At 47.6% G+C, this 22,340-nt stretch overlaps 1 protein-coding gene across 1 annotated transcript; it reads left to right on the top strand.

The window, feature by feature from the left end:
- Positions 1-83: 83 nt before the first annotated feature.
- Positions 84-20,108, top strand: DDX27 (DEAD-box helicase 27). Its single transcript, XM_004282885.4, has 21 exons — positions 84-243; positions 2,272-2,418; positions 3,580-3,639; positions 3,830-3,995; positions 5,298-5,341; positions 5,459-5,545; positions 6,227-6,332; positions 7,778-7,951; positions 8,622-8,772; positions 11,436-11,535; positions 11,655-11,796; positions 12,682-12,835; positions 13,663-13,744; positions 13,857-14,034; positions 15,775-15,881; positions 16,088-16,190; positions 17,759-17,853; positions 17,949-18,072; positions 18,594-18,681; positions 19,772-19,846; positions 19,978-20,108. The coding sequence occupies exons 1-21, from the start codon at positions 151-153 to the stop codon at positions 19,994-19,996; spliced, it is 2,295 nt and encodes a 764-aa protein (XP_004282933.1). The 5' UTR covers positions 84-150; the 3' UTR covers positions 19,997-20,108.
- Positions 20,109-22,340: the final 2,232 nt, after the last annotated feature.

Below are 22,340 nucleotides of genomic sequence, written 5' to 3'. Positions count from 1 at the left end.
CGCCGCGAGAGTTTGCGAGAGGGGGCGGGCCAGGGCGGCCTCCAAGAGGAAGTGACGTAAGCACAAGCGCAGTGATTACGCGGAGGTCGGGGAAACAGGAGAGCAGCCTAGTGCGCCGCGCTGGTTTCCGGAAGTGGCTGCTGTGGCGACATGCTTGCGGAGCTGGGTTTAATCGGGACCATAGGCGAAGATGATGAGGTGCCGGTGGAGCCAGAGACTGACTCCGAAGACCAGGAGGAGGAGGTATGAGCCGATCGGGGTGGGAGCGCGGCGGCGGGCAGCCGATGTCCTTGACTGCTTCCCTTCCCCGTGGTGCCTCAGGTCCCTGCCCCCAAGGGCTCAGCATCCTCTGCCAGGCCGGCAAGTGTCCCTGGGTCTCACCCGGACCCCCAAATCTTCCTCAGTTTGCTCGCCACTAGCTTTTCCTCACCTCCGCGCCTGTGCTCGTGCTATTCTGTGTCGCCTTGGTGAACTCAGTACCCATTCACTGAACTGATATTTAATCCAGGCGCTGTGTCATAGAGATCCAGAGAGAGAGTCAGTCCTGGTTCCTAGTCAAGGAGCCATGGTTATCCATGCGTTCATTAAGTCAGTATTCATTGACTACATGTGCTACACCTAGTGTTAAGCATTCAGGACACAGCAGTGAACAAGAAGGGCAAGGAACACCGCTCTCCTGAAGCTTATGTTGTGGTGGGGAGTTAGAGACATTAAACAGCATGGCAGTTAAAAAGGGACCGGTGTCACGAAAAGGTGCTCATCCTTTAAAGCTCCAGCTCAAGTGTTTTCCCCTCTGTGGCCTCATCTGCTTACTGACACCTCTGGTTTGGGTGTCCCTCGGCCTCTACAAATTCAGCTTTTCCAAAGCTGAACTCTGGTCTCCCTCACCCTCCCAACCTGCTTTATCTCAAGCCAGAAACCTTGGAGTTATCCAGCCTCTTTCCCCTCCAGTGTTCTGCAGGCTACCTCAGAAATCTCTCTTAAGCTTCTTTCTCCCTCAGTCCACATTGCTTCCACCCTAGTCCAGGACACACTGCCATCTTGTACCTGGATACCTACAATCCTAACATACCTGGTCTCTAACTGTTTCTCTTGTCGCCCCCCCTTCCCCCCAAGTGTATTTTCCACTTAGCAGCCAGAATCTTTTTGTTTCTTGAATGGAAAACTGTCACAGAAATATTATCACTTATATGTGGAATCTAAAATACGACACAAATGAACATATCTACGGAACAAAAACAGACTCACAAATATAGGGAACAGACTTGCGGTTGCCAAGGGGGGGTGGGGGGAGGGAAAGACTGGGAGTGTGGGGTTAGCAGATGCAAACTATTATGTATAGGATGGATAAACAACAAGGTCCTACAGTATAGCACAGGGAACTATATTCAATACCCTGTGATAAACCATAATGAGAAAGAATATGAAGAAGAAGAATATATATGTATAACTGAGTCACTTTGCTGTACAGCAGAAATTAAACACAACATTGTAAATCAACCATACTTCAATAAAAAATTTTTTAAAAATTGTCATAGAAAAGGACTGAAGGAAATATGGCAGATGATAATGCTAAACTTCAAGTTTAGCTTGAAGTGCTATACAATTACCGATTTAAACTAGGTACTGGAGAAATGAGATATAATCATTACTACTAATAAAGTTTAGGGTCAGAGTTCTTATGAAATTGTTTAACTCAAGTAAGAAAAAAAAATCAGTATAGCACTTTTTAGCTCTCAGGGTTTTTTCTTCTGTTTATCCTCCTGAAGCCATAGTTCAGCCAGTTCTCCTTCCTTTCCCATTTCCAAATGTATGAGTTAAAAAAATTTGTTGCTGTTGTTATTTATTTCTAACTTAATTGAATTGTGGTCAGAGAACAGAGTCTGTACAATATTGATTTTTTTGAACTTATTGAAGATTTGCTTAAAAGGAATACTATGTGATCAGTTTTTGCAACTATTCCACGTGTGCTTAGAAAGAATGTACGTGTTCTAGTGCAGTGTTCTCTATATGTTCATTGGAATAAAGCTTATTAATTGTGCTGTTCACATTTTCTATGGACTTACTCATTTTTTTTGTCTGCTTGATCTGTCAGTTATTGAGATGTGTTAAAATCTCCCAGGACAATTGTAGATTATTCTACTTCTTGTCATCTGTCAGCTTTTACCTTGTATATTTCTGTTCTCTTATTGGGTACCCTCATTTCCTTCTTCTTTTTCCAGTGTTCTTTCATCTCAGTCCCATAGTCATCCTGCCTCTCCCTCTTCCCAGGGGCCCATTGTGCTGGGCAGAAAGCAGAAAGCCTTGCAGAAGAACCGCAGTGCCGATTTCAACCCTGACTTTGTTTTCACTGAGAAGGAGGGGATGTACGATGGCAGCTGGGCCATGGCTGACGTCATGAGCCAGCTCAAGAAGAAGGTGAGACTGACACAGATAGGCAGTTCCATGCCGTAGGCTGTTAGGGTTGGACGGTGAGCTTCAGGGTCCAATGGTTTAGGAATGCCAAATGTTACATATAAATTGCTTAAAAAATGGACATAGCTATGTTACAATCGTCTATTTTCTAGGTATTCGCTCCTTGTTTTGAGTGTTAGAAAGAAACCTTTTTTATGTTGTTTTGTAACAAAAAACAATCTAGCAGCCATCCTCGGTAGTGGTGTTTTTGAAGGCTTGACTCTGCCCCACAGATACTATCACTCTTTGTCACTTGCCAGGTGATCTCATGTGGCCTTTCTCTTTAGGGTCCCTGGTTCCCACACATCACGGCCAAAACTGCCGTGAATGTCTCTGTCATCTGCTTGTTTGCCAAGACCCTGTGCTTTTCTTTGAATCTGGTTAACAAGCTAGAAGGTGCTTAAAAGTTATTTTCCATTTCACATGCTTCCGAGGGAAATACTGCCTGCTCAAGGCAGTTTAATCCAGACCCTGCTGGTCCTTGTTCTGTTTCAAATAAAACAGCATTGCCTTTTCAAAGTCATCTTGAGTGGGTTTTTTTTTTCCTTTTCATGTGTACTTCATGTAGTTACCGACTTGGTCTTATAGCGCTTACATTCTAGCAGGGTAGAAAATGACTAGACAAACAATTAAGCCGTTCCTTATGGCTGTGGTAAGCGCTGTAGCGGTTCGGGGTGCTTTGAGCGTGTATCAAGGGGGCCTGCCATTACCTCACCTTTTGAAAGTTTTAGCAAGATCCAGCGTTACCTGAATTTGCTCGCCTTTCAACAGTTTGATAGGCTAAATTATGTCCGATGGGCAAGGGGAAGAGTTTTTCCAAGTAGCATTCAGATACAATGTGACATCTCTTGGTAACTGTATCATTCTCGATATTAAACACCGACAGTGTGGGTGTTCTTACTGGTTCCAGGTAATTTGAAGTTTTTTCACAAAATGACCATTTATTTAATGGTCTTTTGTTTGCTTATTTGTTTTGTTGTGAATAATCTATGGATTGATTAACCTGTCCAAGTACAGATGAGCTTTTTCTATATTTGACATCTGAGACCCTACCTTAAGAAGCCCTTTGCTTTATCTCTTTCCCATACGTATGTTTCTTTTTCATCTCTTTATTTTTATCTGTAGAGGGCAGCCACAACATTAGATGAGAAGATTGAGAAAGTTCGAAAGAAAAGGAAAACAGAGGTGAGTAAGCAAAGCAGTTACTTCTCTTTGTAGGTGAGCCCTGAGCTTTACTCTCAGCATAAAGTAAAGCTTTATGGGAGCTTTATGGGAGCATAATATTTTTCCCTTCCTTCCCTTCGCTTTCCCTTCACAGGTTCTGGATTTCCTGAAGTTTGTAGTCGCCTTGCTTTATTACAGTTTCTTTTTCTAGGGTAAAGAAGCCAAGTCTGGGAAGTTGGAGAAGGAGAAAGAAGCAAAGGAGGGCTCTGAACCGGAGGAGCAGGAAGACTTTGAAGGGAAAGACGAGGAAGCCACAGAAGATGAAGAATCAGAGACTGACTACTCATCAGCTGATGAGAACATCCTCACCAAAGCAGGTAGGCAATACTGTCAGAAATGGGGACAGGAAATTGGAGTGTTCGCTTTTACTTTGTAGGTTATCCTATGCTCTTCTACACAGTTAAATTTAAGATCTCTGGGTCGACCGCCTTTCTTTTTTTTTTTAATTTTTTTCTTTTTTTAAATGAATTTATTTATTTATTGGCTGCGTTGGGTCTTCATTGCTGTGCACGGGCTTTCTCTAGTTGCGGTGAGCGGGGGCTACTCTTCATTGTGGTGCGCGGACTTCTCATTGCAGTGGCTTCTCTTGTTGTGGAGCACAGGCCCTAGAATGCGTGGGCTTCAGTAGTTGTGGTGCGCAGGCTCAGTAGTTGTGGCACACAGGCTTAGCTGTTCAGTGGCACATGGGATCTTCCCGGACCAGGGTTCGAACCCGTGTCCCCGGCATTGGCCGGCAGATTCTTTAACCACTGTGCCACCAGGGAAGTCCCGACTTCTTTTCTTTTAGCTTCTCTCTTTTTTTTTTTTTCCTGCGGTACACGGGCCTCTCACTGTTGTGGCCTCTCCTGTTGCGGAGCACAGGCTCTGGACGCGCAGGCTGAGTGGCCATGACTCACGGGCCCAGCCGCTCCACGGCACGGGGTATCTTCCCGGACCAGGGCACGAACCCGTGTCCCCTGCATCGGCAGGCGGACTCTCAACCACTGCGCCACCAGGGAAGCGCTAGCTTCTCTTTTTCCTTGGGATTTTGGTAGGGTTGTTGTACTTTGCAGTCAGAGTTCACTCTTTTTCTTTTTCCTTTTCTTTTTTTTTTTTTTTGGTCATGCCGCGAGGCTTGCGGGGTCTTAGTTCCCCGAGCAAGGATCAAACCCAGGTACCAGCAGTGAAAGCGCCAAGTCCTAGCCACTGGACTGCCAGAGAATTCCCACATTCACTCTTTTCCTCATCTCCAGCCCCACACAGCTGTTGACACTTCTATGACTCAAACTTATTTGGGGTGATAGGTCCCCCACCTCAGATGAGTCCAGCCACGTAGTAGGTGTTCCATTAATATTTCTTGCAGAAATGAGTGCTAACGCGTCCTTATATAGCACAGTGGTTGGGAGTCTTGTCTCTGGAAGCTGCCAAGTTTGCTTCCTGTCTGACCTCAGGTGAGTGACTTACCTGCACGGCTGCACAGCCTCCTCTTCTGTGAGGCGACGCTGGTGACAGGAGCTCCCTCAGGTTGTTGCATGGATTCAGTGAGGTGTCCATCTACGTAATGCACTTAGGACAGTGTCTAGCAGACTGAGTGCTCAGGAAGTATGAGCCCTGATTATCAGCTCTCTTTTTCTCCATAGATACACTCAAAGTAAAGGAGCAGAAGAAGAAGAAGAAAGGACAGGTGAGCGTGGGCTTGGACAACAGTGTGCAGCTTGTTTTTACAACCTGAAAGAATTTTAAGGTCATTTAATTCCCTTTTTGCTGAATTCTCATTCTGTCTTTTGATTTTCTGATGTAGGAAGCAGGAGGATTTTTTGAAGATGCATCTCAGTATGATGAAAACCTCTCATTCCAGGACATGAACCTTTCCCGCCCTCTTCTGAAGGTAGTGGCTTCTTTTGTCAACCATGGGATTCTTGCAGTCGCCCCGTAACCATGCTGTCTGCCCTAAACTGGGCTCGTGGCCTCCCTGAACTCTGTTGTCCACACAGAGAACCCTCTTATGCAGAGGTTTTCGTCTTGGCCTGCACGGCCCTGCCCCTTCGGAGCCCCTCTGATGATGTCTCTCAGCAGCCATTCTGCTCTGGTCGCACTGGCCTCACTGGCCCTCACACAGGCCAGGCATCTTCTTCCTCAGGGCCTTCGTGCTTGCTGTTCCCACCACCTGGAAGATCGTTCCAGAAATCTGGTTGGGGTGCTCTTTGCCTCTTTCAGGATTCTACTCAGTATCCCCTGCTCAGTGAGACCTTCCCTGACAGCCCTTCTGTAAATTGCACTCATCCCCTCCCCATGCCCTTGCCAGCCCCCTTGACTGCTGTAGCTCTCTCCATAGCATTTATCTTCATATGACACTTGTTTGTTTTCGGCCTGTTTTTTCTACCAGATTCTAAGGGCAGGGTTGTTCCTTTTGTTTATTACTATATCCTCAGGGCCTAGATAAGTGACATATAGTAGGTGGATTGAATGACTGGGAGGGATTGAAACCTGTTTGGAAACCTGCCTTGTTTGTTTTGTGCTGAGACTCCCCCTCCTCTCCTCTCTGACCCTATCTTTTCTTTTTCTTCAGGCCATCACAGCCATGGGCTTCAAGGAGCCCACACCGATCCAGAAGGCATGCATACCTGTGGGTCTGTTGGGGAAGGACATCTGTGCCTGTGCAGCCACTGGGACAGGTAAAAAGGACAGGGACTTGGGGGTGGGGGAGGGAGAGGAGGAGGAAGAAGGAGGATGTGCAACATAGAATAGACTCTGGGTTGACTTACCAAAAGCCCACTTTGCTAAATATGCGAATATAAATTTTAATGCAATAACATTGTATATTCTGTGTAGTAACTTCCCTTTTAAAAAATATTAATATATATTTTTCTATTTTTTTTTAAATACTCTTTACTTTTTTTAAATAGGGTAGTCACAGGTTACAGGTTTCAGGTGATCTGGTGAAGATCATTTTTGTTTAATCCTATCAGGGTGTCTCTGTAACCATGATCTCCTGTCACTCCCATGATAAGCCCCTGTCATAGGAGTAAAGATTTTATAAAAGGGATGTTTATCACAACATTGTGTGTTAGTGCAGTTAATTATATAGTCATGTAATAGAATAGAATAGAAATAGTCATGTAATAAAATACGATGCAACCATTTTAAAAAAGTAGAGTACTTAAAGAAATAGGAAAATGTATGTTTTTTTTTAAAGGGATGTTGCTAAACAATATATAGTGTTATTGAATTAAAATTAACATTTTTGTCCATTAAAAAAAAGATTGGTAATATAGATACTGTTTTGGTAATGCTTACCTCTGGTTGGCTGAACTGTGGGTGATTTTTATTGCTTTTTTTTTTTATTTTGTATTTCCCAGATTTTTTACATTGACCATGTGATTGATTGATTGATTGATTTTTTTGTTTGTTTGTTTGTTTTGCGGTGTGTGGGCCTCTCACTGTTGCGGAGCATAGGCTCCGGATGCGCAGGCTCAGCGACCATGGCTTATGGGCCCAGCCGCTCCGCGGCATGTGGGATCTTCCCAGACCAGGGCACGAACCCGTGTCCCCTGCATTGGCAGGCGGACCCCCAACCACTGCACCACCAGGGAAGCCCAATTGATTGATTTTTAAATTTTATTTTATTTATTTATTTTTGGCTGTGTTGGTTCTTCATTGCTGCATGCGGGCTTTCTCTAGTTGCGGTGAGCGGGGGCTACTCTTTGTTGCAGCGCACAGGCTTCTCACTGCGGTGGCTTCTCTTGTTGCAGAGCATGGGCTCTAGCCATGAGGGCTTCAGTAGTTGTGGCACGCAGGCTCAGTAGTTGTGGCTCGCGGGCTCTAGAGCGCAGGCTCAGTAGTTGTGGTACACGGGCTTAGTTGCTCCGCGGCATGCGGGATCTTCCCGGACCAGGGCTCGAACCTGTGTCCCCAGCATTAGCAGGTGGATTCTTAACCACTGTGCCACCAGGGAAGCCCTGACCATGTGATTTAAAATCAGAAAAAAAGTTTTATGAAAAATAAGTTGCTTCATTTCCCTCTGAGTAGATATGTAGGTTTTCTGTGTGCAGGTGAAAACCTGGACCTGGGAAGGACAGAAGCTTTTCTCATTTTGCTTTCCTGCTGCCCTTCCCTCCAGGTAAAACTGCAGCTTTTGCCCTTCCCGTCTTGGAGCGTCTGATCTACAAACCCCGCCAGGCTCCGGTGACCCGTGTGCTGGTGCTGGTTCCCACCCGGGAACTGGGCATCCAGGTGCACTCCGTCACCAAGCAGCTGGCCCAGTTCTGCAGCATCACCACCTGCCTGGCTGTGGGTGAGTGTCTGGCTGAGGGCTGGCTGCCTCTGACAGAGTGTGGCACGGTGGAGGGGGGATGTGCACCACTGTCTGAGGGTGATGGGTGCAGGAAAGCCTTCATGTGATTGAAACCAGTTAAAAACCAGATGACGTTTTCACAGTAGATAGTGAGGGCGATGGGGAGGGTTTTGACTGAGGCTTCACCAGCCTTGCAAAACGAAACTTCAAAATGATGAAACAAATTTGTTCTTGATGCTGAACAAATTTAGGATATGATTTTGTCTTGCATGAATAATGAATCAGATATTTATTGGGGCAGAATCTTTCTGATGATGTTATATGATAGTGTTATCTAACCTGCATTTTACCCTCCTTAAGCAGTAGGAAATTGTAGGTGATTTAGAAAGATTATCAGCCTCTCCGCTGCATCTCTCAGTTGGTGGACGGTTGAGCTGTACTCTGAAGTGGCTTGGTGTCATCATCGTTTTAGATTTTTGCACTTGGCACAATTGTAATTAAATAATCTGTCTCTCCCACCGTATCGTAAAATCTGCGCAAGGGGGGCCTCTGTCAGTCTTGTGCTCTGCCGTTTGCTCGGCATCTGCCGCGGGAGCTGGCAGGTAGCAGGGCTCAAGGCCGTACTGGTGGGTGACTCAGCTGGCTGCCTGGTGGGCTTTGCTTTTTGCAGGCGGCCTGGACGTGAAGTCTCAGGAAGCAGCCCTCCGGGCAGCGCCTGACATCCTCATCGCCACCCCGGGCCGGCTCATCGATCACCTCCACAACTGCCCTTCCTTCCACCTGAGCAGCATCGAAGTGCTCATCCTGGATGAGGCTGACAGGTACACCTGAAATGGTGGGGTCCCCAGGGCCACACCCCGGGGCGGGAACCTGCACTCTGCCTGGTCCTACCTGGCTCTGACCAGTTCAGCTGTTCACGTTTGAGCCTTTTTGTCCATCTTAGCCTGGATTATCCTGCTCTTTTTCTGTAATGTGATGGTTAAGAGGGAAGGCAAGTTAAATTCTGGCTCCACCGCTTCCTGAGATTGGGAAACGTTATTTAGAGTCTTAAAGCAAATCTTTTCTTGTTTGTAAGTGGGGGATAAGTACCCACCTCATGCTGTTGAAGATTCAAGGAGTAACTCCGGTATAGTGCCAGTGCACAGGGAGCATTCAACCGACAGCCTCGATTACTCTGCAGGCTCCCCCTCCTTCCCCGCTCCCTCCTCTTCCCTCCCTCCCTCTCTTCCTTCCTTTCTCTCATTCGTGTCTCATCTGCTCACCTCTTTCCTTCGTGACTCAACAGAATGAACTCTTAATGAACTGGACTGCTGTGGAGGTGGCAGGGTAAGGAGGCTGTTCAAGTTTACTCTCAAACTGAAGCATCTCCAAACTAACCAGGTCCTTAACCAAGTTTCTCATCCTCTGTGCCCCTCTCCCGCTTCCCATCCCACTGAAGGGCAACTCCAGCCTTCTAGTTGTTCAGGCCATATTCTCAGTGCCATTTTTGTCTCCTCATTTTCTCATCCCCCCAGGATATCCATTGGTAAATCCCATCCACACACTCCCACTTTGGGGCTTCTCTTCTGCATCGTTGTTCCCTCAGCTTGGAATGACCTCCTGTACCTCCTCAGGTTTCTGCTCCAGCTGTCACTTTGCTGGCCACTCTATAACAGTTCCTGGGACTTCCCTGGTGGTCCAGTGGTTAAGAATCCGCTTGCGGGCTTCCCTGGTGGCGCAGTGGTTGAGAGTCCACCTGCCGATGCAGGGGACACGGGTTCGTGACCCGGTCCAGGAAGATCCCACATGCCGCGGAGCGGCTGGGCCCGTGAGCCATGGCCGCTCAGCCTGTGCGTCCGGAGCCTGTGCTCCGCAATGGGAGAGGCCACAACAGTGAGAGGCCCACGTACAGCAAAAAAAAAAAAAAAAAAAATAGAATCTGCTTGCCAATGCAAGGGACATGGGTTCGACCCCTGAAGATCCCACGTGCCGCAGAGCAACTAAGCCCATGCGCCACAACTGCTGAGCCTGCACGCCACAACTACTGAAGCCCGTGCACCTAGAGTCTGTGCTCCGCAACAAGAGAAGCCACCACGATGAGAAGCTGACGCACCACAATGAAGAGTAGCTACCGTTCACCGCAACTAGAGAGAAAAGCCTGTGTACAGCAACGAAGACCCGATGCAGCCCCCCAAAATAAATAAATAAATAAATGAAATATTTTTTAAAAAACAAAAAAAAAATAGTTCCTCCCTTCCCCCCACACCCCCGCCTCGTCCTTCCCTTCCTGCCTTATGTTCTCTGAGGTGCTACACCTCCTTGACCTCCCGCATTGTTACCTGAATGCTCGTGTGGTGGCTGTGTCCCTCTTCTCCCCAGAACTTCATGTTCAAGAAGGGCCGACTTTGTGTTTGTGTTGCCTGCTGCCACATCCCAGTGCCAGGGCCGTGTCTAGAATCTAGCAGGTGCACAATAGGTGTTGAATAACTGGTAGACTGCCTCCCACGAGCATTCTTGAGGCCTGAAGGAGGTAAAGGAGATCGTTCTAAGCCAAGGGAACATGATCTGATTTAGGTTTTAAATATCAAAAATATCAGTGTCTCAAAAGACCAAGAAAGGCTGTGGAAGTTTCAGACTGAGACCAAAGAGACACGACAACTAAAGGTGATACCTGTCCCTCAACTGCAGCCTGAACTGAACAAGAAATACTATAAAGGATTGGATGGGTTGAAAAAATTGGAGTCACAGTAATCTCACAGATGACTATTATCTGCAAAGAGAAAGAGGTTCCTTTCCTAGTGGAGAGTGGTAGACACCACTTCAACCAAGTGACCAAACTGCGATGCTGGAACAAACTGTCTATCTCCGGATGGAGTGACAGTGAGGTGCACAGCTGCCCCCCACCCCGCTCCCAGCAATGATTGTTAAATCCAGTCACTGGGGAATAATTAGACATATTCAGAGTGTGAAAAAGGATGAGAGGGCTTTGTAGACTAAGGGAGACTAAAGAGATGTGACAACCAAGTACAACGTAGGAACTGTCATTCCTGGACTAAAAAAATAAAAAGACAGCTCTAGAATGACGTTTGGGGGACAGTTAGGGAAAACTGAATATACATTGTACTTTACTTTAGATATCATTCAGACACTTGAATTTCTCAGGTGTGGTAACGACATTGTGTTTATGTAGGAGAAAGTCACCGTTCTTAGGGAATGTGTGCTGAAATATTTAGGGGTCCGGTGTCATGATATCTGCAACTTAATAGCATATGATTCAGCAAAAGAAAAAAAAGAAAGACTAAGCAAATATAAAATGATAATGATAATTCTTGGTGAATCTTGGAAAAAGGGTAAAACAATGCTAATAAAATAAGTAAATAAATGAGCCTGAAACATAACCAATGACAGTATCGAAACATCATCTGTGCAGTGTTTTCTGTCCTTCATCGATACAGATGCAAGCCCAGTCCATTTCTCTTGATTCCTCCCCTCCCCTGCTTGCCAGGATGCTGGACGAGTACTTCGAGGAGCAGATGAAGGAGATCATCCGAATGTGTTCCCACCACCGCCAGACCATGCTCTTCTCAGCCACGATGACGGATGAGGTGGGCTGTAGGGAACAGAGGGACGGCGCAGAGGACCCCGGGCTGAGCTGGAGCCCCGGCTTGCCTCCCTCCCTGCCTCCTGACAGGCTGGTCAGCGCCCCTGCCTTTGTGCCTGGCAGGTGAAAGATCTGGCTTCTGTCTCCTTGAAGAATCCCGTCCGGATATTTGTGAACAGCAACACGGACGTGGCCCCCTTCTTGCGGCAGGAGTTCATCCGGATCCGGCCAAACCGGGAAGGGGACCGGGAAGCCATCGTGGCAGGTGAAAGCCCAGGGTGGGACTGAGCAGGGAGGGCTGCTCAGCTCCCCTGAGCTTCACACCGAAGTGTTGGTTTTTCCCCGGCGACTCCTCCATCCGGTCTCCCGTGCCCCAGCGTGTGGTACTGCTGTTCCTCTGCTCCACGAGTTCTTCCTCCCTTTCTTTCGTCGCTTCACCTCCCTTCCACCGTCCAGTCCTCTTTATGTCCTGCTGAACTCCTAGCCACTTCCCTCCAGCTGCCCCTCTGGCCCTTCGTCCAGGCCACTACTGTGTCACCTGGATTGTTGCAGTGGCCTCTGACCTGGCCGTCTGCTTCCACGCTGTCCTGTGGAAGGTGCCTTCTCCACACTGCAGACCATTTAAAAGGATCATGTACAAACAAGCATTCGCTCCTGTTCCTTCGCTCTTTAAACCCTCTGGTGTCTTCCATTGCTCTTAGACTGAAATCCATGCTCCCTAGCGAGTCCTGTAAGACCCCTGGACCTGCCCCGGCCTGCCCGGAGCCCCCGGCCTTGGTGCCTTAGCTCATGGCCCTCCAGCCACACCCGCCTGCTTTCGCTTTCTCAAACCCCCCAAGCTTTTGCTCTTTCCTCTGCCTGGAATCTTCCCCCAAATCTTCTCGTGGATGAGACTGCCTTGTCATTCAGCCTAATGTCACCTCCTCAGAGAGGCCAGCCCTGAAGCTGCCGCATCTTCTCTTCATTCTCTCACGGCATTTACCGCCCTTGAGAATTGGGACTCGGCCTCTCCGTCTCTGCCCTGGAGTGGGAGCTCCCCAAGGCAGGGGCCTCACCTGCCACCCCCGAACCAGGCACAGCAGCCGCTTTGCAGGCGAGGAGGGAGGACGTGCTGGAGGCAGCCACCCGCTCACTCTTCTCTCCCTGGCAGCTCTGTTGATGAGAACCTTCACCGACCACGTGATGCTGTTCACCCAGACCAAGAAGCAGGCCCACCGCATGCACATCCTCCTGGGGCTGATGGGGCTGCAGGTGGGCGAGCTCCACGGCAACCTGTCACAGACGCAGCGGTTGGAGGCCCTCCGGTAAAGTTTCGGGGGCTGAGGCTCCCACCCATCCTTCAGAGGGGGCTCTGTTCATTCCAGAGACGGAAAGTACCCTCCAGAGGTCATGTGTGAGTGGTACCAGGGGATACAGTACAGTTCCCCACTTCACAAATTCTAGCCTAACCATTCTAAGGTCAGGTCTTAGAGACATTCAGAACTCTGACTTTGTACAAAATGATACTCTTGCCCCAGGATTTGAGCGTGGGAGCTGCTGAGCGGGGTCACAGCAGGAAATTGACTTGGGATGATGCAGCACACATTCTGATCTCTGCAGCCTTTCCAGAGCAGGGGACATACCCGGGTCTGCTAGAATGAGATCCTGAAGCAAATCCATTCGTATTTCTTGAGCACTTACCTTGCCAGGCCCTGTGCTTTTCCACGTGGTTTCTTGTTTAACTCTCGCAGAATCGAGTCAGCTTGGTAGGCAAGGAGGAACCCTTTAGGACTCTCCACTGGTCCTTATTCACACAGGCAGCTGAGAGTTGTTTCTTAAAGGCTGTTTTCAATGCTGAGGCACTTGCCTCTGCTCCGTGTTATAGTCTAGCTCTGTGGTTCCCAAGCTTCTCTATTTATAGGAATTGCTGTTTAAAGTGGTATACACAAAACTACATTTGCTCTATGTCGTGGGATGTTTGGGGGGCATGTGAGTGTCGTTAGGCTGACACTTAGGATCTGTCTCCACTGTGATGGTCTGTACTCTGCTGCTTGACTCCAGAAGGGTTTGTGTTCTCTTCGCTGGCTCAGGCTTCTGCAGAGTATTGACTGGGGTCAGGTATTCAGAGGAACATGTTTGTGGCTGTTTCCAGGCGCTTTAAGGATGAACAGATTGACATCCTCGTGGCCACAGATGTAGCAGCCCGTGGACTTGACATCGATGGGGTCAAAACGGTGAGCAGGCCCCATCTTCCTTGAGTTTTTGCTGGGAGTCCTTTTGCCTCCTCACGTCCCCCTCTCCCCGCCGACTCCCAGGTCTGACTGATGCTTAACTTTGGCCTTCCAGGTCATCAACTTCACGATGCCCAACACCATCAAGCATTATGTCCACCGGGTGGGGCGAACAGCTCGTGCCGGCCGGGCCGGGCGCTCAGTCTCTCTGGTGGGAGAGGAGGAGCGGAAGATGCTGAAGGAGATCGTGAAGGCTGCCAAGGCCCCCGTGAAGGCCCGGATGCCGCCCCAGGGTGAGCAGGCGTCAGTACCACGGCTCAGGGCGGTTCGGGTGGGTGGGGGAGCATCCTAGCTCAGACTCCGAAGGACGGGGCAGCGGGCAGAGGGTAATGGGTGAGAGCAGGCGCTTTGCAGTTAGGAGCCAGATTTGAATCCCAGCTCTGCCACTTCCTTGCTGAGGGGCCCCGGGCAGGTCTCCCCTTGCCTCTCTGGGCTTCATTCTCTCTGTGTGTGAAAGGGACTGAGGAGAGACTTGTGCCCCAAGTGCTTAGTCATAGGTATTCGCCAGCCTTTGGGAAGAGAAGGCCTCTTTTTTTTTTTTTTTTTTTTTTTTTTTGCGGTACGCGGGCCTCTCACTGTTGTGGCCTCTCCCGTTGCGGAGCACAGGCTCTGGACATGCTGGCTGAGCGGCCATGGCTCATGGGCCCAGCCGCTCCGCAGCATGTGGGATCTTCCCGGACCGGGGCACGAACCCGCGTCCCCTGCATCGGCAGGCGGACTCTCAACCACTGCGCCACCAGGGAAGCCCAAGAAGGCCTCTTAAGGCACCACCCCCACTAACCCTTCACCACTTCCTCTTGGTGGGGGCCCCGGATGGGGAGGAAGTCAGCACTTACTCTTTTTGTATATCTTTCATTCCTTTTTTACTCATCTGTAGCGGTCATATAATGCACATTGTTAAAAAAATTTTTTTTTAAGTTACAAAAGTAATATGTATTCAGTGTTGGAAAAAAGTAAATCAAATAAGAGTAAAAATGTAATTGTATGTGAAAGAGCTCACCACTCACAGCATTTAGATACACATCTTTTCAAGACCTTTTTTTCCATTCATAGGTCTTTTTTTTTTCCTTTCATTTAAAAAAATTTCATTTAATTCATTCAGTCTATTGCTGTTTGTTGTATTCTAAGTATTGGGGATACAGCAGGAAACAAAACAGCTGACACTGTTGGGAAAAAGACACAATAAATAAGCTAATTGTAGGTGTGATTGAGAACGACAGGAGAAGTGCCTACTTTAGAAAAGCTGCTGAGAAAAGGCCTCTGACAGATGGCATTTGAGCCGAGTCCCGGATGACAGGAATGAGATGGCTGTGGGTGGTCTGGGGACAGAGTGTGCCAAGCACGGAAAACCAGGGCAAAGCCTCAGAGACAGGAACACACTTGATGTGGGAGTAGAAGACAGGGAGGGCCAGAGGCCCGAGGCCTGTGAGCAAGGGGTAGGCAGAGGTCAGAGAGGTAGGCAGGGGCCATGCTGAGGAGTTTGGAATTTATTCCACGAGCATCAGGAAGCCTTTGGGGAGGTGTTAAGCAGAGCAGCCACACATAAAAAAACCCCCAAAAACCCAGTTTTCTGCGTCACTAAATACCCATCTGAGGGCTTCCCTGGTAGCGCAGTGGTTAAGAATCTGTCTGCCAATGCAGGGGACATGGGTTCGAGCCCTGGTCAGGGAAGACCCCACATGCTGCGGAGCAACTAAGCTCACGCGCTGCAACTACTGAGCCTGCGCTCTAGAGCCCGCGAGCCACAAGTACTGAGGCCGCATGCCAGGACTACTGAAGCCTGTGTGCCTAGAGCCCGTGCTCCACAGCAAGAGAAGCCACCGCAATGAGAAGCCCAAGCGCAGCAATGAAGACCCAACACAGCCAAAAATAAATAAATAAATAATTAAAGAAAAATCGCCATCTGCGTTGTTTGCATCAGCTACACCATGTTCATCCTTATTTTAAAATCTTTTTCATTCTTTTCCCCTGAGATGTCATCCTCAAATTCCGGGACAAGATTGAGAAAATGGAGAAGGATGTGTATGCAGTTCTGCAGTTAGAGGCTGAAGAAAAAGAGATGCAAAAGTCAGAAGCCCAGGTGAGGCTGTGAGGAGCGCTCTGGTCCACATGCTGCTTAGTAAGCAGACTGCATGGGCCCCGGCTGCTCTGCCTTCTTATATGCTGTGTCTGCCAAACATATCATCAGAGCCCCAAGTATTTACAGGCAGTGGCTTCCTGCAGCCACCATGTTCTGTATTATCAGATGTAGGTTTCATGGCAGGCATCCTTTTGCTGTCCCCACAGATCAACACAGCACAGCGGCTCCTGGAGAAAGGGAAGGGGGCACCAAACCCTGAGCCTGAAAGGAGCTGGTTCCAGACCAAAGAAGAGAGGAAGAAGGAAAAAAGTATGTTGGGGAGGTTCCTCAAAAAGCTAAACATAGAATTACCATCAGGCCCAGCAATTCCACTCCTAGGTCTATACCCCAAAGAGCAGAAAACAGGGACTCAAACAGATACTTGTATGCCAGTATTCATTGAAGCATTATTCACAATAGCCAAAGGGTGGAAACAACCATGTTCATCAGCAGATGAATGGATACACAGAATGTGGTAGGTACATACAATGGGATATTAATTCAGCCATAATGAAGTTCTGGTACATGCCATAAGGATGAACCTTGGAAACATGCTAAGTGAAATAATCCAGACAAAGGGACACATCTTTATGATTCCATTTATAATAGGTACCTAGATAGGCAAATGCAGAGACACAGAAAGTAGAATAGAGATTACCAGGAGCCATGGGGAAGCTCTAATGGTAATAGAGCTTCTGTTTGGGATGATGAAAAAGTTTTAGAAACAGATAATGGTGATGATTGTACAATATTGTGAATGTCATTAATGCTACCGAATTGTACACTAAAGAATGGGTAAAATGGCAAACTTTGTTATATATATTTTGCCACAATTTAGAAAAAGTAAGTCAGAAAGATATTTAGATATATATATTCCCTTTTCTCTCCCTTTAAAAAACAAACAAATTCACATTGTCTACACCTTGCTTTTTTCAATGAATTTTGTAGTTTGGAGATCATTTTATATAGGCACATATATAGGTGCCTTTTCTTGTTTTCAGTGGCTATGTGGTCTTCCATCACATAGGTGGATTATAGTTTATTTTAATTAGTTCCCCATTGAGGGACATTGAGGTTGTTTCCAATCTTTTGCTATTATAAACAAGTGATGTAGTAGATAGCTATACAGATGCCCTTTCACAATTAAGCAAGCATATTTGATTTACAAGGTAAGTTCCAAAAAGTGAAATTGTAGGTCAGAGGCTATGTGTATTCATTATTTTGTTAGGGATTGCAAAATTACCCTCCAAAGAGGTAGTACCAGCATTTAAGAAATACTGTCTGTATTTGATGGGACAAAAAATTAAGGTGATGTATGTTAAGTTTCTGTGTTATAAATAGAGTTATAACTATATTGTGGGAAGGGGTGGGAAGTATATCTTTCATAATATGAGGCAGATATATAATGAATGTCTCAAGTAGATTAATTAAGAAATAGTGGAACCAGCAGGTTATTTAGTGAGATGGAGGTAACTGCCAGGAGAGGAAGTGACTGCTGCTTTTCATTTTAAGCCCTTAAATGTATCACTTTTAAGTATGTACACTTCTTTTTTTTTTTTTTTTGCGGTACCTGGGCCTCTCACTGTTGTGGCCCCTCCCATTGCGGAGCACAGGCTCCGGATGCGCAGGCTTAGTGGCCATGGCTCATGGGCCCAGCCGCTCCACGGCATGTGGGATCTTCCTGGACCGGGGCACAAACCCGCGTCCTCTGCATCGGCAGGCGGACTCCCAACCACTGCGCCACCAGGGAAGCCCAAATATGTACACTTCTTATTGTAAGTTTAAAAAAAGATTTTATGAAATGGTACCTGGACTCTCATGCTCTCTTCTCATCCCAGTTGCCAAGGCTCTGCAGGAGTTTGACTTAGCCATAAGAGGAAAGAAGAAAAGGAAGAAGTTTATGAAGGATGTCAAGAAAAAGGGGGAGATGACAGTGAGTAGCCTCCCCTTTGGAGTTGGGTCCCTGCCTGAGGATGTGGGTCAAGGCTGCCAGGTCTGTTCCACACTTACATGTCATCCTCTCCCCAGGCAGACGAAAGGTCCCAGTTTGAAATCCTCAAGGCACAGATGTTCGCTGAGCGGCTGGCCAAGAGGAACCGCAGAGCCAAGCGGGCCAGAGCAATGCCCGAGGAGGAGCCAGCGAGGGGCCCTGGTAGGCAGATGGGGAACCTGAAGGAGCTGGTAGGAAGGCTCTGCCTGAAACCTGGGCTTGTGGTCAGGGACAAAAGGGGAGGGATGATGATAAGAGCCCACACTTTTTGACTAATGAGTATGTAGGTGTGTACAGCTGTCCTTTATTGGCTCCAAGGGGTGAAGTGACCCCATGTTTAGTAGCATTTGAACACAAGCCTTTCTGATTCTGGAGGCTAAATCCTTACCAGCTGCTGCTTGAAGGAATGGGTCAGGGTGGAATGAGGGGAAGATGTTTTCAGCCCATTTTATGTTTACATGGTCCATTCCACCTTTGGACGCTGCAGGCATCCTTTGGAGTGGTTCTTCACACCTGGTACTTAAGATTCCTTATCTCTTTTCTGCTGGGATCTGATGTCTTGCTTCCATGTCAAAACATCAGGCCAGAGCATCCACTGAACTTGGAACCATTACCTTGAGCTTAAGGGGATTTAGGAGCTTGGGACAAAAAGGCCATATCTAACCCATTCTCTCTGTGCACAGCAAAGAAGCAAAAGCAGGTGAAGAAATCTGTATTTGACGAAGAACTCACCAACACAAGCAAGAAGGCCCTGAAACAGTATCGAGCTGGGTAGGGTTTTAAGTCATCACGGAGCTCTCGGTATTCTGATGAAAGCTATGAATCTTCTCCCCCCTTCCTTCCCCACTCCCAGTTCTCACACACCTGCGGCTTTATAATGCAGGCGTGCCTCGTTTTATTGTGTTCTGCTTTATTGCACTTCGCTTTTTGCACTTCGCAGATACTGCAGTTTTTACAAGTTGAAGGTTTGTGGCAACCCTGCGTTGTCAGATGATGGTTAGCCTTTTTTTAGCAATAGAGTATTTTTATTTTTTAAATTTTTATTTATTTATTTTCTGGCCGCACCACACACTTGCAGGATCTTATTTAGTTCCCCGACCAGGGATCGAACCTGGGTCCCAGCAGTGAAAGTGCGGAGTACTAACCACTGGACCACCAGGGAATTCCCAGCAATAGAGTATTTTTAAATTAAGATATGTGCATTGTTTTTCTTTTTAGATGTAATGCTATTGCACACTTTATTAAGACACTATAGTATAGTGTAAACGTAACCGTTACATGCATTGGGAAACCACTAAATCCGTGTGACTTGCTTTATTGTGATACTCACTTTATTGCAGTGGTCTGGAGCCAAACCCTCAATATCTTTGAGGTCTGCCTGTATATAATTTTAAGGGCTCCTGTCTGTCCCCTTCCCCGCCAGCCCATCTGTGGATTCCCACGGTGAGAGTAAGAGAAGTGTTAAGGCCCTCCTGCCTTGGAGGTGAAATAGCACATTTTTGGTTCAGAAATAGAGCTTTCTCTCAGGGGAGTGATAGAACCCCAAAGAAAGGATTCTGGTGTGCTCTTGGGAATGTGCTTTCCTCCTCATATCCTCTGGGCTGGGGTTGGTGGCTGGGTAAACTAAGTTACCCCAGCAGTTTTATTACATACACAAGAAGGAGGAGCCTCTTCGTCTTGTTTTAGTGCTGGGCCCTGACTTCCATAAACCCATATTATCAGGTGGAAGAACACAGACTTAGAACCTCAGGCCCTGAAAATGACACATCTGTGGTGCTGCTGCTTTGTGTGGGAGCTGGTAGGATGGGGGGTGAAACATTGCCTGCTTGTCCAATATTTTGCCATCTTCTCTCATTCACAGCCCCTCCTTTGAAGAAAGAAAACAATTGGGCTTGCCCCACCAGAGACGAGGAGGAAACTTTAAATCTAAATCCAGGTAATGTTTATAGTTCTGGAGGACCAGAGGCTATGAGTGGGGTTGGAGAGGAAAGCTTTCCTGGGAAAGGAGCTTCTCCTTCCTCTTTCTGGTCTTAGCGTTGGTCTTTACTCTGCTCATTTTCTTCATAGGTACAAGAGGAGGAAGTAGCCGTGGTGGCCTGAAGAAGTTCATGGGGCGGCTCTTAGATCCCTTCTTTGTGGGAAGTCATCCTGGTTTGGTCTCTCTTTTCTGTTTGTAAAAAAATTATTTAAAACTTTAATACATCTTTGTCATTTGTACATTAAAGAAACGGAAAAGTTGGGGGTGGTGGTGGTACATAGCTGTTTCCTAAGCATCCTAAGCATCCTTGTCAGCAAAGGTTCTTTCCCGTTTTTTTTTTTTTTTTTTTTTTTTTTGCGGTACGCGGGCCTCTCACTGCTGTGGCCTCTCCCGTTGCGGATCACAGGCTCTGGACGCGCAGGCTCAGCAGCCATGGCTCACGGGCCCAGCCGCTCCGCGGCATGTGGGATCTTCCCGGACCGGGGCACGAACCCGTGTCCCCTGCATCGGAAGGCGGACTCTCAACCACTGCGCCACCAGGGAAGCCCCAAGACTCCTTTCTTGATTAGCTTTCACATAAAGAAAATACTAGGGGGCTTCCCTGGTGGCGCAGTGGCTGAGAATCTGCCTGCCAGTGCAGGGGACACGGGTTCAGGCCCTGGTCCAAGAAGATCCCACATGCCGTGGAGCAACTAAGCCTGTGCGCCACAACTACTGAGCCTATGCTCTAGAACCCACAAGCCACAACTACTGAGCCTGCAAGCCACAACTGCTGAAGCCCGCACGTCTAGAGCCCATGCTCCACAACAAGAGAAGCCACCACAATGAGAAGCCGCATGTAACAACAAAGAGTAGCCCCCACTCGCCGCAACTAGAGAAAGCCCGCGCGCGGCAATGAAGACCCAACGCAGCCAAAAATAAACTAATTAAAAAAAGAAAATACCAAATGGAAGAAGTATTTTTGGGAGGCTGAAGAGACCAGTCTAATTGTATATCTTATCCTTCTGTCTCTTCCCTCCATAGCACAGTCTACGTCGTCTGCTAGCTTGGCACTGCCATATATACTTGGTATGCATCTCTATGCTTGTAGAGGAGCTGGGTGTGGAATAAGGATATTCGTGCTAGAAGTTCTGTCAATGTCCTAAAACAAAAAGCTGTCATCTATTGAGCACCAGCCGTGCGCCAGACATTTCTGTGTACTGAGCACTGTTTCATTCAGTTCACTACAGCCCTATGAGGCAGGTACTGTTATCCCCATTTTGCAGATAAAGAAACAGAGGCTTAGAAAGATGGAGTAACTTTCCAAAATTGCACAGTTGGGAATTCAAGTTTTTGAAATCGTGGTATATCTCAACCTATACCTTTACTATGGTGTGGAAGTGCTACTGGAGAGACGGAAGCTCAAAGGGGACAGAAAGGGTACCACATAGGGGCTTACCTGGTGGTCCAGTGGCTAAGACTCTGCGCTTCCACTGCACGGGGCACAGTTTTGATCCCCAGTAGGGGGACTAAGATCCTGTATGCCATGCGGCACGGCCAAAAAAACCCAGAAAAGGGTACCAGATAAATTAGCTCTTTGTTGCAAAAAAAACAGGTTGTACCCTGTAGAATGGTGGTTCTCATCCTTTTCTGAATCACAGGTCCCTTCGACAATTAGATTGAAAGCCAGAGGACACTCCTTGGGAAAATTGTGATTGTAGTTTATGTCATAATTTTAAGCAGTACACAGACCTTTTCCTTTCAGCTCAAAAATTATTATCCAGTAGCATATACCCTCAAGATTAGAGTATGTTTAACGCTATTCATTTAGGCTGTACCTAAAAGTTGCCAACAGAGGGTTCCAGTTCAGTAAATACTGGCACACACACAAGATGGAGACCAGGGATTGAACCCGTGCCCCACGGAGTGGAAGCACAGAGTCTTAACCACCGGACTGCCAGGGCAGTCCCAGACTCACCGTTTTGTTCTTGTTTTTGCGGTACGCGGGCCTCTCACTGTTTTGGCCTCTCCCGTTGCGGAGCACAGGCTCCGGTCGCGCAGGCTCAGTGGCCATGGCTCACGGGCCCAGCCACTCTGCGGCATGTGGGATCTTCCCGGACCAGGGCACGAACCCGCGTCCCTTGCATCAACAGGCGGACTCTCAACCACTGCGCCACCAGGGAAGCCCAGTCACCGTTTTTACATGCTTACAGAAAGATCCCCAAGCTAGATCGTTAGGCCAAGTGCAGAACTACGTACTTTTTTAAGGGTTAGATATTGCATATGCACAGATTGATCGATTTTCTCTGGGAGAACTCATAAAGCTGTTAATAGGAGTGCCTCTGGGGAAGGAAACTTCAAGTATACCTTTGGAGTTTTCTTTTCACCAAGAGTGAAAATGACTTACCAGCCAAAGACACAGACACAGAAGTATGACCTCCTTGTAGGCACTGCCTCCATTCCCATCCTCACT

Source organism: Orcinus orca, chromosome 16, assembly GCF_937001465.1.
Source record: "Orcinus orca chromosome 16, mOrcOrc1.1, whole genome shotgun sequence".
NCBI lineage: Eukaryota > Metazoa > Chordata > Mammalia > Artiodactyla > Delphinidae > Orcinus > Orcinus orca.
This window is presented reverse-complemented; position numbering and strand designations above follow the sequence as displayed.

Excerpts from the sequence above, each read along its gene's own strand:
- DDX27 (XM_004282885.4), top strand. The coding sequence starts at position 151 with ATGCTTGCGGAGCTGGGTTTAATCGGGACCATAGGCGAAGATGATGAG. Across the intron at positions 16,191-17,758 it reads AGAGAGGAAGAAGGAAAAAA|TTGCCAAGGCTCTGCAGGAG; the intron begins GTATGTTGGGGA and ends TTCTCATCCCAG. Across the intron at positions 18,073-18,593 it reads GGAGCCAGCGAGGGGCCCTG|CAAAGAAGCAAAAGCAGGTG; the intron begins GTAGGCAGATGG and ends CTCTGTGCACAG.